The sequence below is a fragment of the Nicotiana tabacum genome, chromosome 14, assembly GCF_000715075.1.
Source record: "Nicotiana tabacum cultivar K326 chromosome 14, ASM71507v2, whole genome shotgun sequence".
In the NCBI taxonomy this organism is placed as follows: Eukaryota; Viridiplantae; Streptophyta; class Magnoliopsida; order Solanales; family Solanaceae; genus Nicotiana; species Nicotiana tabacum.
The window spans coordinates 76,926,516-76,941,206 of record NC_134093.1 but is presented as its reverse complement, the minus strand read 5'-3'; the positions used below and the strand labels follow the sequence as shown (position 1 = coordinate 76,941,206).

The 14,691-nt window shown below is 42.1% G+C and overlaps 1 protein-coding gene across 2 annotated transcripts; it reads left to right on the top strand.

Moving 5' to 3' along the window:
- Window positions 1-6,062: 6,062 nt before the first annotated feature.
- LOC107764259 (photosynthetic NDH subunit of lumenal location 1, chloroplastic) lies at window positions 6,063-14,385 on the top strand. 2 transcript variants are annotated; one of them, XM_016582814.2, is made up of 7 exons: window positions 6,070-6,287; window positions 6,376-6,450; window positions 6,525-6,598; window positions 6,672-6,794; window positions 6,875-6,946; window positions 13,942-14,038; window positions 14,111-14,385. In XM_016582814.2, exons 1-7 carry the CDS (start codon window positions 6,149-6,151, stop codon window positions 14,212-14,214), a joined length of 684 nt encoding a protein of 227 aa, XP_016438300.1. In that variant the 5' UTR covers window positions 6,070-6,148; the 3' UTR covers window positions 14,215-14,385. The 2 variants fall into 2 exon arrangements, with proteins under 2 accessions (XP_075085771.1, XP_016438300.1); XM_075229670.1 differs by having other exon boundaries at window positions 6,063-6,287; window positions 13,942-14,385.
- Window positions 14,386-14,691: the final 306 nt, after the last annotated feature.

The following is a 14,691-nucleotide window of genomic DNA, read 5'->3' as shown; positions in this document are numbered from 1 at the left end:
TCAGCGCTTGGGACACGACCCTGCTTATGTGGCGCCAGAGCAATACCAGCGAGGTAGGGGTGTCGCACGAGGGAGGGGTTCCCCACGAGGTAGGGGTGCCCCACGAGGCAGGGCTGCCGCATGGGGTCGTAGTGGGCGGCGAGGAGGTGGCCCCTATTTATGGTGTTGGTGCTGATCTGCCGGGTGACCTACATGAGCCGGACGAGTATCCCACCAGCATGCCGTCATACAGCCTTGGGATGCAGCTCACTCCAGGGACTTCGCAGGTGACCCCGTCAGGTCCGTTATTGATCACGGGCACGGACCTTACCGGAGAGGATTGGGAAGCATACTTCCCAGGGTCATCGACCACTGTTGAGGATCGGCCGACCCGAGATTTGGATAGTGGGCGTCGGCTATGGCTCATCATCACAGGCACAGGTATGTTTTTATTAATATTAAATTTAAATTTATTTTTTCTTTTCTCATTTATTTTCCATAACTTTATTAATTTTCTTATTAAGGCTTCATCCCCGCCCGTCACGGAGGCCCATTTGTGCGATGCTGACATGGCTGTGACGGATGATTATATTCAGGAACCCGACGAGACCATGGTAAGACAATTTAAATTGTTGTGACTTAATATATACTTTCCTATACTGAGCTGACTTATTCTTCTATAGGTTTCTACTGGACCGACAACCCCTTCTACCAATCCTGCCAGCACCACTGATGATCATACTGCAGCGCATCCTGCTATAAAGAGGCGCCGTAATAAGGATGATCCTGATAGCGTAGCCGGGCGGAATGGGATGCACCTCAGGCCAGCGGCTGCATTGAAGTACACAGGCTGTGGGACACATTGATTTTTTTTCATTTTTTTATGTTTACATAATATGCGCATTATGTTTTTATTTCCCCATTCCTTCTTTATTTTAATACTACAACACAAACACAAAACATAACAACTTAACATAATTTAAATTCAGTACAACTAATGAAAATACATTACACGGAAAATATAAAGATAAATCAGTACACTCAACACATACATGTCATTGTTTAGTCACTGCCGCCCATTATTCTCTGCTCCAACTACTTAAATTTCTCTTCCATCTTATTTTTTTCTAATTCTGCCTCTTTCAGTTTCTGCTTCAACTCCGCAATTTTTCGTTTATATTCTTTTTCATATTCACACTGTTTTAAGGTCAAATCATGAAGATACTGCAAAGATCGTTTGTAGCATTCCTACTTACATGGTTCATCAATCCATACCTCAAAATTGTAAAAAGGTTCGCCGGGAACCCTATAAAACTTGTCCACACACATCCAGTAGCGGCGTCCAACTTCACCATCATCCCAACAGTCATTCATCGAACATTTTTTGCTGCACTGGCACCTTGGTACATAAAGGCGTTCAGACATATGTTAAAGCGTTAAAAAAAACCTTGCTTTTATGGAAAGTTTTGCTATTGGTTATTGTTAAGTGCAAAAAATAACTGGAATGCACCCGTTATTTATAGACAAGGCAACACACATAACGTAGTATTTAACCGTACTATATATATTTACATAACGTAGTATTTAACCGCACTATGCTTTGCGTGTTAAAGATGATTACGGATACAAAATAACTTTTTCTCAGACGGGCAGCTTTTCAGTTCGACAAGACAATACACATAACGTAGTATTTAACCGCGATATATATATATTCACATAATGTAGTATTTAACCGCGCTATATATATTCACATAACATAGTATTTAACCGCTCTATGATTTGCGTGTTAAAGATGATTACAGATACAAAATAGCTTTTTCTCAGACGGGCAGCTTTTCAGTTCGACAAGACAATACATATAATGTAGTATTTAACGGCGATATATATATTCACATAACGTAGTATTTAACCGCGCTATATATATATTCACATAACGTAGTATTTAACCGCGCTATACTTTGCGTGTTAAAGATGATTACAGATACAAAATAGCTTTTTCTCAGACGGGCAGCTTTTCAGTTCGACAATACAATACACATAACGTAGTATTGAACCGCGATATATATATTCACATAACGTAGTATTTAACCGCGCTATATATATTCATATAATGTAGTATATAACCGCGCTATGTGTATTCACATATTAATCAGAAATCTACCTTTAACTCAACTATTTTTGAACTATATTTATCAACTATATTTATCAAATATATTCACATATTTTTCTATTTTTTAATCCAATACTATTTTTGATTACATGAACGGGAGGGAGAAATGCATTAATTTACTCAACTGAAAAATGTTAAATATCAATAAAATTTAACAACAATGGAAACATAATTTTATTTGATACATATTGCAACATAAACAAAACATCTACTTATTACAACATAAACTCATTGATAGTTGGGCACATTAGAAGAACACCTACCACTAGCTTGATTACCACCGCCACCCAAACTAGCCGAAGGACATTTTCGACGCTCGTGTCCTATTTGCAAGTATATACCACATTTGCGCGCATAAACGGTATCGCTAACATCCATTTGGTTTCGTATACGCGTTCTCTTCTGCACCTATATTCGACGCAAATAGTCCTTGTTACACACCATTTTAAATGGTTCCGGCGGCCAATAATGCTCAGCACCCACTGGCTGCAACTGCCCACTATAGGTGTTTAAGTAAGCAGCAACACTATATTGTTTATCAACGTAGTTGGTTGGTCCTAAACCTGTATGTTGAAAGCACCTGATGGCATGTGAGCACGGCATATGGTAGATGGACCATTTCCCACAAAATCATAACCTTCTAGATTCATTTACGGTATGTACATTATTCCCCCCGTTTTGATGGATAGCGGTGCGAACTTCAAAAATATTTCTATCATGATCATACTGCAAAAATGAATGCCAATGTGCTCGCCGCCTGCATTTCTCAAATCTCTTCATCGGCAGTGGCATAAATTCAACAACCCTTTCAATCAATGACGTTGCAGCTGCAGCCCTTTTAACAAACCTCTCCGCCATATGCTTGAACGACATCCGCACCATGGCAGTGACAGGCAATCCTCTTGCCGACTTCAATAACCTGTTGAAAGACTCTGACACGTTTGTAGTCAGAATTCCCCATCTTCTTCCACCATCCGCATGCAAAGTCCACTTGTGAAGCTCATGTCGCATCAACCAATGATAGGCTCTCTCGTCTTCCTGCCTGATAGATTCCATGTGCCTCCGGAATTTATGCTATTGGTGGTCTGTTGCTGCTATCCACATCAAATCATACAGATCCTTGTTGGGATGTGCCTTCTGGAAATTGGCCTTAAAGTGCCTCACACAGTAACAGTGGTAGGCATAAGGTTCTTGCTATGTAGGTAAGTTCTCTACAGAACTTAAGATACCACCATGCCGATCAGATATTAGACAAATGCCGGAATGCTATTTGACAACGTGCTCTTTCAAATGGTTCAAAAATAGCGTCCACGTCTCTTGGCTTTCATTGGCACAAATAGCAAAACCTAGAGGAAATATTTGTCCATTAGCATGTAGTGCAACGACTATCAACAGCTTGATATCATAATTTCCATAGACACTAGTGCCGTCTATGGATATTACCGGCCGACAATGCGAAAAATCATCAATTGCTGGTTTAAATGCCCAGAACACGTAATTGAATATATATTCTGGTTTTCCCGGACTACGCTCAAGCTTCCATTCAACAACCGTCCCGGGGTTAAAGTGTTGCAGTGCGGCCATGTACTTGGGTAGAGCTGTAAATGACTTATCCCAGTTACCATAAATAATTTCAAATACACGTTTGCGCCCGAGAAATGCCTTTCTTTTGATAATGGTATGACCATATTCCTGGTGGACTGATGTAATGCACTCTTTGATTTTATACCTTATGGACGCTTCAAGGTGTGGAATAAGGACAAGAGAAATCAAGTCAATATCCAAGTTTTAGTGATTCTCATTGAATGTGTCCATTTCACATCTGTGGGTGGGAATATATTTACCCACTTTCCACAGATCTGTGTTCTTTTTGCTTGCACGCAGCATCCAATGAAAACCCGTAAATCATCTGCGACAAACGACCTTGTATACATCCGGACTTGACTCCCATACCGTCATCTCACGATACTCTTTTACGCTGTACATTTTCGCCGCCCTGCTTAGGCGCACTTTATCAGGAAAAAGCATGCCCTTTGCCAGCACCGTTGGTCTAGAATCATCCCACATTGCTGTCCGAATTTCATCAAAATCCTTTATGAGAGCATCCACATCCGGCATACTTGGCAAGTTATCAAGGTAGGGAATCTTCTTTCAATGAAACGACACTTAGGACTCATACACTCTTGGTCTAACGGGGGGTGGAGCATACTCCCTCGTCAAATCAGGTCCTTCATTCTCTTCCTCCTCGTCACCATCCTCACGGGGGAAGGGTGTGTCGTCTCCGAAATTATCGGCATTGTTGTCATAATCATTGTTCTCTTCCTCACTCTGTGCATCTGCCAGATCCCAATTTAATATGTCATCTTCGGGCAATTGAATGAGGACAGGTGGTTCAACTTGCTCGTTTTCATTGTACAAATAACAAAATAATAAGCTACTGAAATTAATAAATACTTTCCATATAGTTGTATCACTTCACTTACAAGTCGTAACGTGTTGACATTCCTTGATGGACATTATCCTGTTGGTGATGACTCTCAGATGGACCATCATGATCCAACACACCAGAACTACGCATATTCCAACTGGGCGTGGGTTTATAACTTGTAAAAGTCATATCTGGACGGTACCCCCTGTGAAATATATGAGTGTTAATACAAATTTAATACAACAAAAATATACATCGTAACACTAAGGAAAATTGAAGTTTACCACTTGTCTTGTAGATTATGTAAAGCATGAGAGAAATTATTTCCTCGCTCCTCATTCGCCCGTAGTGATAAGTTTAAATCAGGGCAAACTCTTTCATCCGGAACCTGTCCAGCAAAACTGCTCCAGAATAACCACCCGATGACTGAGGGTTATCCCTACTATGCGCAACCTCATTATTGCGAACGTCTTCGACCTTGACGTACATTTCCAATATTTTTATTACAAGAAATTTCCGGTATTTGGAGTCCTCAAAAAATCCCTCAAAGTTTCATCATCGTCGATGTTAAACTCAGCGTAACAAGCAACCCCTTGCGGAGTGATGGAATACGGATATCTTCCGGTTACTTTAAGGTTCACCGAACGTTTCCTCACACTCATTTTATTACATAACAACGATACCAATCTATCGTACTCCATTGTATGCGGCAACTTAACATGACATTGTGGAGATAAACTATAGCTCACAGAGTTATTCGCCACCACAACCTCACCCCCCCCCCCCCCCAATATAATGAAACCCTTACTTTTCGCTTTTCAGACATTATGAAAAAATGCTTGAGAATTTAACAAGAAGAAAAATTTGAACGAGAATTAGGAATATTTTTGAATGAATTTTTGTAAAATCCTAACGCATTTAAATAAGGCAATGCCTAGCTCGGTGGGCTGAATTTTTTTAGGTATAGCGCTCTTTTAAAGAGCGCTATACCCATTTGAATTATTGTTATATCAGTTAAACGCGGGAGATTTATTGGTGGGCCCACAAAACAGGTATAGCGCGGTTATATACTGCGCTATGTATATAGCGCGATTTAAAAGAGCATTATATATATATATATAGCGCTCTTTTAAAGAGCGTTATACTTTAACGGCCAAAGCTCTGTTAAAGCATAGCGCTCTTTAAAAGAGCGATATATATATATACAAATGTCACTATTTTTTTTTAAACACACATTTTCGTCATACTTGTCCAAAAGAACCACAAATGAGTTCCGGACTCGGCGACCAAATGGAGTGCCCCGTGCAATTTTTACTACTTAAATTGGGTTGCCGAAATAGGCTATCTGTGAACTTCCGGAGCCCAATTGAACCTTGGCAGGAAACGTCATCCTCTCGATTTTTTTTGCATCTTATCCTCTAAAGGAAAAAATAAAAATCATACGAGAACCAAAAAAAACAAAAGGAAAATAATTCTAAACATCATGCAGTGCATTTAATTGTGAACCAATCAAAGAGAAGACTATATATCTATATCCAAGCAAAACAAAAGAGTGTTTCTTGTCTGCAAAAATGGCAGCTACTTCACTCTCACTGAGTCTTCCCTGGGCAGCGATAACTAATAGGGTCAGTTCAGAAGCGAACACTCTGAATAGGCATGCGAACATTATCGCATGCTCAGCATCAGAAAACACATTCTCTCATCAAGAGAGTAAGTCAACTATCTTTGAGGTAAAAGCTTATATATCAACCGTTTAGTGTTGATTTTAACCAAATAGTTTTGAATTACTCTGTTTCAGGAAGTGGCATGAGGAGGCCATTTCTATGGGGAGTAGGAGCTCTTTTATTACCCACGAGTCCCCTTCTGGCTCAAGGTACTCACTCACTCTGTTATAATTAGATTAATTTGTCTTTTCTTCTTGGAGAATTTATCACATGATGTCTGCAGGAAAACCAGAAAACTATGAAATCTTTGTTGACAAACAAGATGGCTATTCATATTACTATCCATCAGATTGGAGGGTATGTATGTATGTATGTATGATACTTTTTAATTTTTTGAAATTATTTTCTTTGACTTACTTTGTTAGGACAGGAATTTGATTTCAGAGGTCACGATTCTGCATTTAAGGACAGATATCTACAACTGCAAAATGTCCGACTAAGTTTTATACCAACTGATAAATCAGATATCCGTGATTTAGGGCCAATCGAAGAGGTAAATATTGGCTATTCCTCTATGTAGATGCAATAAAAATATGTATGTGATGCTTGCTGATTCTTCCTTACTTTGAAAAGGTTGTGGCCAACCTGGTAAAACATGTTTACTCTGCACCAAATCAGGTGGCAAACATAATGGAAATGAGGGAGGTATGATCTCTCTCTATTAATATTTGTTTACCCTAAAAATCGGATAACAATTGAATTTATACGCGGTTTTAAGTATACGTGATATAACTTGAAACAAATTAAGGAAACAGATTAGAATTTAAATTGGCAATAAAAGAATAAATGTAAACCACACAAATCGAATAGCCTTACGCCAAACTGTTTACCAAATCGAACAGCCTTGGCCCTCGAGTTCGATCACCCTTGAACCAAGAGATGTCTCCACTAATGTATGAACAGAACAACAATATTGCTTTGTGCCGCGTATTGCAATGTGTGTTACAAATGATCAGACCCCCTTTATATAGTAGGGGAGTCCTACTCTTGATACAATTCTATACAAGGTAAAAAATCTCATGATTTGCTAATAAATCGGCCTATCCTTGATACGTACCGAGAATTCTGCCGTGATCTACAACCGATCGCGGATATTTCGTCCTTCTGTTATTCTGCTCGGCAAATTTTTCTCGATCTCGTCTGATCTCGATTTTGTTCGATGACATGGTCTCGAGCTTAACGATATAACTTCGCACCTCGGTTCGATAAAATTCGAGGTCGAACTTTAACCTACCATATTTCAGTCTTGATTAGTTACACAAGAGGCGAACGCGGTTTTGACCGTATACAGATAGTCCCCTTATTTCTCGGAGAGAAGATGAAAAGAAACGATATGAACTTCTGAATACCCTCCGTCTCCATGACGTAAGCGACAAACGAATACCGAAACGTCCCGTCGGTCCAATTACCAAGACATTAAATGCCTGTCAGTTGCTGGTCGACCACCACGGGTTCTGAACCATCATCAACAAGCTATAAATACCCTAACTTTCATTTATTCAAACTTTGCGTTCAAAGGTCTTCCTATTCTTGTTCTTCAAAAATCCCTTTGCTCTCCAACTCTTACACCCAAATTTCTTGAACTTTTAGCAAACCGCTAAAAATACCTTCTTAATTTCCAGTTCTTCTGTTCTATAATGGCGAAAACTTCTAAGACTATCCCGCAAAAAGAGGCCGCCTCTTCATGACGACCCGCCGGCGATAGGGCTGCGGCGAAACCACACCCTGAGGAGTTCGTTCCTACTGGGTGCCCGACTGTTGCCGATTTTAAGATTGAAAAAATTTCCTCGATACCGGATCGATGCGAGCCGGTCTCGAAGTACATATGTACGATCACTGATGATCTCCTCACTAAGGTTAAAGAAGATTGCAACTGGGCCAATAAATATGTGGTGGTGTCTTCGCTTGAGGAGTCAATCACTACCCACATGGAGGGTTTTTTTAAGTGTGTGACAATGGGAAACAGTTTATCGGCAGCAAAGTGACCAAGTTTCTCGAAGATCATAAGATCAAAAGAATCTTATCGACACCTTATCACCCTAGCGGGAACGGACAAGCCGAATCCACCAACAAAACCATAATCCAAAACCTTAAGAAGAGGTTAACCGACGCCAAAGGAAAATGGAAGGAGATCTTACCCGAAGTCCTTTGGGCATACCGCACGACTGCGAAATCCAGTACCGGGGCTACTCCATTTTTATTGGTTTATGGCGCCGAAGCCTTAATATCGGTTGAAGTTGGGGAACCAAGTATCAGATACTGATATGCAACAAAGGAGTCAAATGACAAGGCCATGAATACGAGCTTGGAACTATTGGATGAAAGGCGTGAGGCCGCCCTTGTTCGATTGGCTGCCCAAAAATAACGGATCGAGAGGTACTACAATCGAAGGGCCAACCTTCGATACTTTAATGCCGGGGACTTAGTGCTAAGGAAAGTCACCCTAAACACCCGAAATCAGAATGAAGGGAAATTAGGTCAGAACTGGGAAGGACCGTACCAGATTCTCAAGTTCACCGGGAAAGGGTCCTACAAGCTCGGAATGATGGACGGAGAACAACTACCGAGCAATTGGAATATATCTCACCTAAAACGGTATTACTGCTAAGGTACGAACCCATTTCATTTCTTTTTTATTTTGGACTAACACTTGCTGGCGATCAACAAAAAGCGGCACGAAGTCTTTAGGTCTGAAAGCACGCGTTGTACTCTTTTTTCCTTAGACCTGTTTGTCCCAAATGGATTTTTCGGCAATGTTTTTAATGAGGCAACAATGGATCATGCTAACTTAGAATCAAGTCTGATTATGAATCGGTACCGAAGATTAATTCAACAATATCCGAGGTTCCTCTACAATCAACCTCGAATACTAGGGGTTTTACCCTCGGATATGCATTACCTTCGGATATCAACTTTAGCGAGGAAATTACTTCGTAAAGGAAGGGTCTCGATAGGTAGGATTTATTGTAAGGGCCAAACAGTCAAACGAACCATGCCCATATAGATTACTCGAGCCCTAGCATAAAACATGTATGCATGTATGACTGTTTTGCACAAGAATAAAGAGAAGTACTTTCCTTGCGATCATCTTATATTTTAAAAATAATTTCCTCTTTACATCCCTTAAAGAGTTTCGTACTTTCGATCTCCTGAAAATAACGAGACCAAGGGAAATCCATAATTGGAATACGAACGACCACTCCCTCACTCTGGGACTATCGTCCAAAAAACTCGAACAACCCAAGTCACTGGGCCTCGAGGGTATAAGACCTATTAGGCAACTCTCCGATTTTTAAAGGCCACGGCCACCCCACTCGGGGACTGCTATCTTGGGCAAGCCCAGATAGCTCGGGAAAACAAGTCCAATAGGAAGCTCCCGAACTAAAAGGCTACGACCGAATTAATACGGCTCGGAGACATCCGAAACCCGTAACAAAAGTTAGGCCTTCGAAAAAGAAAAATTTTCACCACCGGTTCTAAAGGCTACCCTCAGCAAACTACAATCTCGGCTACCTACTTGGGGAAAAGGTTTCGATAACACCGAACCCCCAAGACGCCTTAAAACAAAGTAAGGCAAAAACAAGGTTTGTTTGAACTTTCGGACATAGCCTAAATTATTTTATGTTAAGGCGTTCCGGCCCTTGTGAATACAAGTAAATAAGCAAAGGGAAAATTTGAAAGCCAAAAGGGAAAGAAAGCCTTGGATATATAATCTTTTTACAAAGGCCAGAATGGCTCGGTATAGGAATATACAATGGCCAAAACGGCCTAAAAAAGATGCAAAAAGAAAATAATAAAAACATCTAAAGACCTAAGTGGCCTGGCCCTCATCGGAGGCAGCGTCTTCATCCTCGGGGTCTCCCCCGCCTTCAGACTCAGATAAGCTCTCGGAGCCTTCCTCGGGAAAAGCCAGCTTCCGGGCCCTGGCTTCTTCTACCTTGGCATTCTCGATTTTCGCCAATATGTCAAAGCCCTGAGCATGGAATCCCTCGAGGGATTTCCTTCGAGCTTCCCACCTTGTATGATCCACCATGCCCTTGGCCTGTGCTTGGATAGCGTCGACGTCAACCTTGAACTGGGCCACTTTAGTATCGGCCTTGGTATTCGCCACGGCCACCTCAGATTTGGCCGTCTCGAGCTTCGTAGTCAGGCTCTCTTGGCTAGAAGTAGCCGAGTTAAGCTCAGATTGGAGCTCCTCGATCCTCTTGGCCTACACCGAGGTCTTCTCCTTTGCAGCCCAAAGCTAAGCCGCGACCAACTCCAGTTGTGCTTGGACAACTTTCTTTTTCAAGGCTAAGAGGTCCATATTTTTCTTGAACTCCTCAACCTCAGCTTGCATCATATCTACCTGTGCCTGGAGCTGCCCGATCTATTCAAGCCTCTGTCGGACCTACAAGATCGGATGGTTAGCCACTATGTCTAATTCGTCTTCACTATCATGAAGTACTCGAATTACCTACTCGGCCATATCAGCGTGTTCCCTCTAAGCCACTTCTAACTCGACCTGAAGCTTCTCACTCAGAAGCTTGTGGGTATCCCTCTTCTCGGTGAGCTCCCGAACCTCAACCTCATGCTGGGTTAACTTCTCCCGGATTTGGAGGAAAGCCTTATGGTGCAATACCGAGGCCTGCAAGCATAAAGAAGGGTGTTAGGATAATTTACAACTTCAAGTTTAAAATAAGTAATGAAGTGACACTCGAAGTTACCCGATTCAAAGCATGTTGGGCCTCATTGAATAAGCAGGGTGCTTCCACCGCATCCATCATGGCCTGGTCCTCTTCGGTCACCAAGCAACTGAGGTAGCTAGCAACCCCCACGAGGGCAGAGAAAACCCAGGCATCCTTCGGGACAGAGAAAGTTATTGACCGCCTGCGGTCAGGGTCAACACTTGGGGCCGGGAATCAATCCACCAGCTTTGGGCTCGATAAAGACCCACTGGCACCCGATGATGGTACCTTCCTAAACATCGACAAGTCACTTAGCCCGGTGACATCTTCTGAGGCAGTGGACTCTAGCCCATACAAAAAGTGGTGGATATCAGTCACCCCTGAGTCCCCTCGTAGGAACGGCTTTCTAACATACCGGCCTCGCGAATCATGTCATCTGAAATCTGAGGGGACCCGATAAGGTTGATCACCCCAAGCTCATCTCTCGGTCCACCTTCCTCTGCTAGAGAATTGTCGGCCCCGGTCTCTCTATCGACCCCCCTAGCTTGGGGCGGAGTGGACTCACCCACTTCTGGTTTGGGAGCTTCGGCTAAAACTCCCTCATCGACCTCCTTATGTCGAGACAGGACAATTTCAGCACCCGCCATTTCGGAGGGCCCTTGTATCACGACACCTGCCCGCACGCGGGCCACCAGCTTGGATTTTTCTTCTTCTTCTTCTTCTTCTTCTTCTTCTTCTTCTTCTTCAGACTCGTCCCTTAGCCAGTGAATTGAGTCTGAGGATAGAGCATCGATGCTTCCCTTGGGCTTGCGCGACCTCTTCTTCAGTTTTTTATTTTTCGATTTCGGGGAACTCAGAGCCCTTCTTCTCTTCTTTTCATCACCCTACCTCGGAGCAGGGGACTCGAGAGGCACATCCTCATCACCGGATGGAGGCCTCATAGCAACATCCTTGGGGAGACCTACAAGAGAAAATAGATAAGAATTCGACAGCGAAAGGAGGAAATCAAACATTATTACATCAGGAAAGAAAACTTACCATGATTACGGGCCTCCCATCGACCCTTCGATAATTCCATCCAAGCACGCTCGGAATATGGTCTCTGTGACACAAGGCCCTCGATCCATTCCTTGAGTTGAGGAACTAAGTCCAGCATCTGGGCCATAGCTGCAACACCAAAAACATCGATAAGAAAGGATATAAGAGGGAAAACAACAAGATTAAATCTTCAAGGCAAAGTACTACTTACGCTTCATGTTCCATTTCTCGGGAAATGGCATGTCCTCGGCAGGGATCGGGTCTAAAGTCTTTATTCGAAAATATCGACCCATCCAACCTTGGTCTCGAGCCTCGTCTATACTCGAGAACGGGGCCCTACTGGCCCGACGACCAAGCTTGATCAGCCCCCCTCGATAGAGTCGGGGACTGTAGAGGCGCATAAGATGATTGAGGGTGAAGGGACACCCCTCGATTTTGTTTACGAAGAATCGAAGGAGAATCACTATTTTCCAGAAGGAAGGGTGAATCTGGCCAAGAGTCACATCGTACCTCTTGCAGAAGGCAATGATGATCGGGTCTAAGGGACCCAACTTGAAGGGGTAAGTGTAAACACTTAGAAAACCCTCAACGTGGGTAGTGATCGACTCCTCGGGCGAAGGTACCATCACATGCTTGTTGGCCCAGTTGTAATCCTCTTTAACCTTGGTGAGGAGATCATCGGTGATTGTACATATGTACCTTGAGACCGGCTCGCATCGACCTGGTACCAAGGAAGTCTTTTCAACCTTAAATTCGGCAACGGTCGGGCACCCTGCCAGAACGAACTCCTCAGGGTAAGGTTCTGCCGCAGCCCCGTCGCCGGCGGGTCGTGATGAAGAGGCGGCCTCCTTTTATGGTACAGTCTTAGAAGTTTTCACCATTGTAGAACAGAAGAAAAGGAAATTAGGAAGGTATGCGGTTTGCTAAAAGTTCAAGAAATTTCGGTGCAAAAGTTGCAAAGCAAAGGGATTTTTGAAGAACAAGAATAGGAGGAGCTTTGAACATAAAGTTTGAATGAAGGAAAGTTAGGGTATTTATAGCTTGCTGATGACGGTTCAGAACCCATAGTAGACTACCAGCAACAGACATGCATTTAATGCCTTGGTAACTGGGTCGACGAGACATTTCTGTGCCCGTTTGTTGCTTACGGCATAGTCGGGTGTCTCAGTGACCGTTCGTCACTTACGTCATGGTCCATCGAGACGGGATTCAGAAGTTCATATCGTTTCTCGTCATCTTCTCTCCGAGAAATGAGGGGACTGTCTGTATACGGTCTAAACCGGGCTCGCCCCTTGTTTGACTAATCAAGACTGGAATATGATAGGTTAAGGTTCGACCTCGAATTATATCGAATCGAGGTGCGAGGTTATACCGTTAAGTTCGAGACCCCGGGACCGAACAAAATCGAGATCAGGCGAGATCGAGAGAAATTTGCCAAACCGAATAATAGAAGGGCGAAATATCCGCGATCGGTTGTAGATCACGGCGAAAATCTCGACACGTATCAAGGATAGGCCGATTAATTAGCTAATTATGAGATTTTTTACCTCATATGGAATTGTATCAAGAGTAGGACTCCCCTACTATATAAAGGGGTCTGATCATTTGTAAAAGAATATACTACGCAACATAAAGCAATATACTGTCATTCTCTAGCTTTTATCATCTTGTTATTCTGTTCATACATCAGTTGAGACATCTCTTGGTTCAAAGGCGATCGAACTTGAGGGCCAATGTTATTTGATTTGTGTGGTTTGCATATATTCTTTTATCGTCAATTTCAATTCTAATCTGTTTCCTTAATTTGTATCAAGTTATATCACGTATCCTTAAAACAGCGTATAAATTCAATTGTTATCCGATTTTTTGGATAAACAGTATTAGATGAACAACTCCTTTCAATATGTATTGACGTTATTTCTCTAACTGATGTAGAGAAGTACGGATGGGAAACACTATTGTACCTTTGAATATGTATTGACATCTCCAAATTTTTCTCGGGCAGCATTCGCTACCATAGCAATTGGAAATGGTAACCAGTCGCCCAGCACAGTTTACATCACAATTTTAGTTTCTGCCTTCAAATTAAGAAATTTTTGTACAGGGAGATACTACACACTAATCGTGGGAGCAAATGAAAGGCGATGGAGAAAATTCCGTAACAAACTTAAATTGGTGGCCGACTCTTTTCAGGTGCTGGACATCTAGAATTGCTCTCAACTTGTATCTAAGGCAGCTAATCATATAGTCATGGATTCTATATATCCTCTTGCAATGAATACATAATTCAAGATACACATATCCTCTAGGCAAAGGCGATTGAATGAAATTACAAAAATGTTTCCGAAACCAAGTAAGCAAATATCGAGAATATTACAATGTATGTGTTTCAATTATTTTCCAGCTTTCTACAATTAACATGTAAGAAAAATATATAGCACGATGGCCAGGGGAACTTCAGTAGAAAAAATGAACAGAGAAACTAAACTACAACACACCCCAAAAGAATAGAGAAGGAAAAGAAGGAAAAATCGATAATCAAAGCTACGGCTACACTCATTTCAACTCTAAAATAACAAATCAAATATACCATGATGAGACAAGAAATAATCCCAATCTACTGAACCCCACCTCCAAAAGAATATGTTTCGACATCCTATCTTCTGGCCTAACGGAATGCAATAA

Excerpts from the sequence above, each read along its gene's own strand:
- LOC107764259 (XM_075229670.1), top strand. The coding sequence starts at position 6,149 with ATGGCAGCTACTTCACTCTCACTGAGTCTTCCCTGGGCAGCGATAACT. Across the intron at positions 6,451-6,524 it reads GAGTCCCCTTCTGGCTCAAG|GAAAACCAGAAAACTATGAA; the intron begins GTACTCACTCAC and ends TGATGTCTGCAG. Across the intron at positions 6,947-13,941 it reads ACATAATGGAAATGAGGGAG|AGAAGTACGGATGGGAAACA; the intron begins GTATGATCTCTC and ends TAACTGATGTAG.